Source organism: Myotis davidii, unplaced genomic scaffold (genome assembly GCF_000327345.1).
Source record: "Myotis davidii unplaced genomic scaffold, ASM32734v1 scaffold10, whole genome shotgun sequence".
In the NCBI taxonomy this organism is placed as follows: domain Eukaryota; kingdom Metazoa; phylum Chordata; class Mammalia; order Chiroptera; family Vespertilionidae; genus Myotis; species Myotis davidii.
In genome coordinates, this window is record NW_006283544.1 from 1,782,174 (window position 1) to 1,783,598 (window position 1,425).

At 49.8% G+C, this 1,425-nt stretch overlaps 1 protein-coding gene across 2 annotated transcripts in view; it reads right to left on the reverse strand.

The window, feature by feature from the left end:
• KLF5 (Kruppel-like factor 5 (intestinal)) overlaps positions 1–1,425 on the reverse strand; it is a 29,235-nt gene that overhangs the window by 17,273 nt on the left and 10,537 nt on the right. For both annotated transcript variants that reach the window (XM_015564797.1, XM_015564783.1), the window contains exon 3: positions 276–285. In XM_015564797.1, coding sequence (XP_015420283.1) covers positions 276–279 — 4 coding nt within the window. In that variant the 5' untranslated portion in view covers positions 280–285. The remainder of the gene's footprint in view (positions 1–275; positions 286–1,425) is intronic.

The following is a 1,425-nucleotide window of genomic DNA, read 5'->3' on the forward strand; positions in this document are numbered from 1 at the left end:
CACTCCCCACTGGGGATGTGCCCGCAACCAAGGTATATGCCCTTGACCGGAATCGAACCTGGGACCCTTCAGTCCGCAAGCCGATGCTCTATCCACTGAGCCAAACCGGTCTCGGCAAGCCTTATACTCTTGGTGTCTCCTATGCAAAACAAATTGATAACCTGAATGAACCAAATCGTTTTCAAATGGTGCTTTTTTTAAAAGTAGATAATCCAACTTGTAACAAGCCTTACGCCTTTTTACGGCTATCTTCTCTCCTAGTATAACATATAAACCCATCTCCTCTTTTAACACCGAAAAGGAAATTTAAAAAGTACATCCTAACTAGATGGCTCACAAAGTGATTAGCCGTGACATCTTAATCGGTGAATAATACAGTCCTATTTTTTTGCGACTACTTAAGCTCAAAAGCATTTCATATCGGCCCTCGTATCATTTCGGTGAGGATGCAGACTCGGTTTCCCGGATAAACACGATTTAAAAATAAAATTAACGCTCTGGTCATGTGAGTCACGTCTCTGACAAATGCCACTGCCCATTCACAGCACGGCGACGCTCGCAGCGCCCCCCCCCCTCCCCCAATAGGAGCCGAGCAGCAAATATACCATGTACCAAGGGGCTATTACATGAAGCGCCTCGAAATAAACCTAAGTAAACCCTTTCGTGCACTTCGCTCCCGTGGCGGTTAGTGGTTTCTGATTTTAGCTCTTCCAGCTGTTTGAGTGTGGGTATGTTTCCAATTTTTTTTTCCTTGGGACAGGCTAAAAGTCCCGGGAAGTTTTTTCTGGGCTATATGACTCCCCTGCGTGGGCGACAGAAACAGGCGGTTGCTCTAATTCGGCTGCCGGGCAAGTGTAAGAGCCAACTGCCAGCTTTCAGCGCGGCTCCGGGAGGAAATTTACGCGCACACGAAGAAAACAACCCAGCTTTCTTTTTAGATAAAAATAAAATTAAATTAAATTAAAATAAATAAATAAACACTCCAATACAACCTTTGCTTTTCCGGCCTCCCCAAAGCAGCTCCCCGGTCGCGTCTAGAGCGGTGTGAGCCAACAGATAAGAAAATAGGACCCCGAAGAGGGCCCCTCCCAGCACCCTGATTTGCGTTTCCACTCAACACCAGACGACGTGCGACAGGGGGACACTTCCAAGGCCATTGCACGGGAAGGAGTGGGGGATGAAGGCGCGGGGCGCAATTCAATTTGGGCGAGAGGTACGAGGTCTGATCCTCCAAATGTAAGAAAAAACCAAAGGTGCCCGTGAGCACCCACTTCCCTTTGACCTTTCCCTGACGGACCGGCCAGGGCAGATTCATCTAGGGGACCCCACCCTCACCCCCTACCCTTCAGATCGACTTTCTCCCTGCGAAATGGGGTGCCCCCACCAGGAGGGCAGGGCGGGGCTGCCCACCCCGCTCCGGCTCCC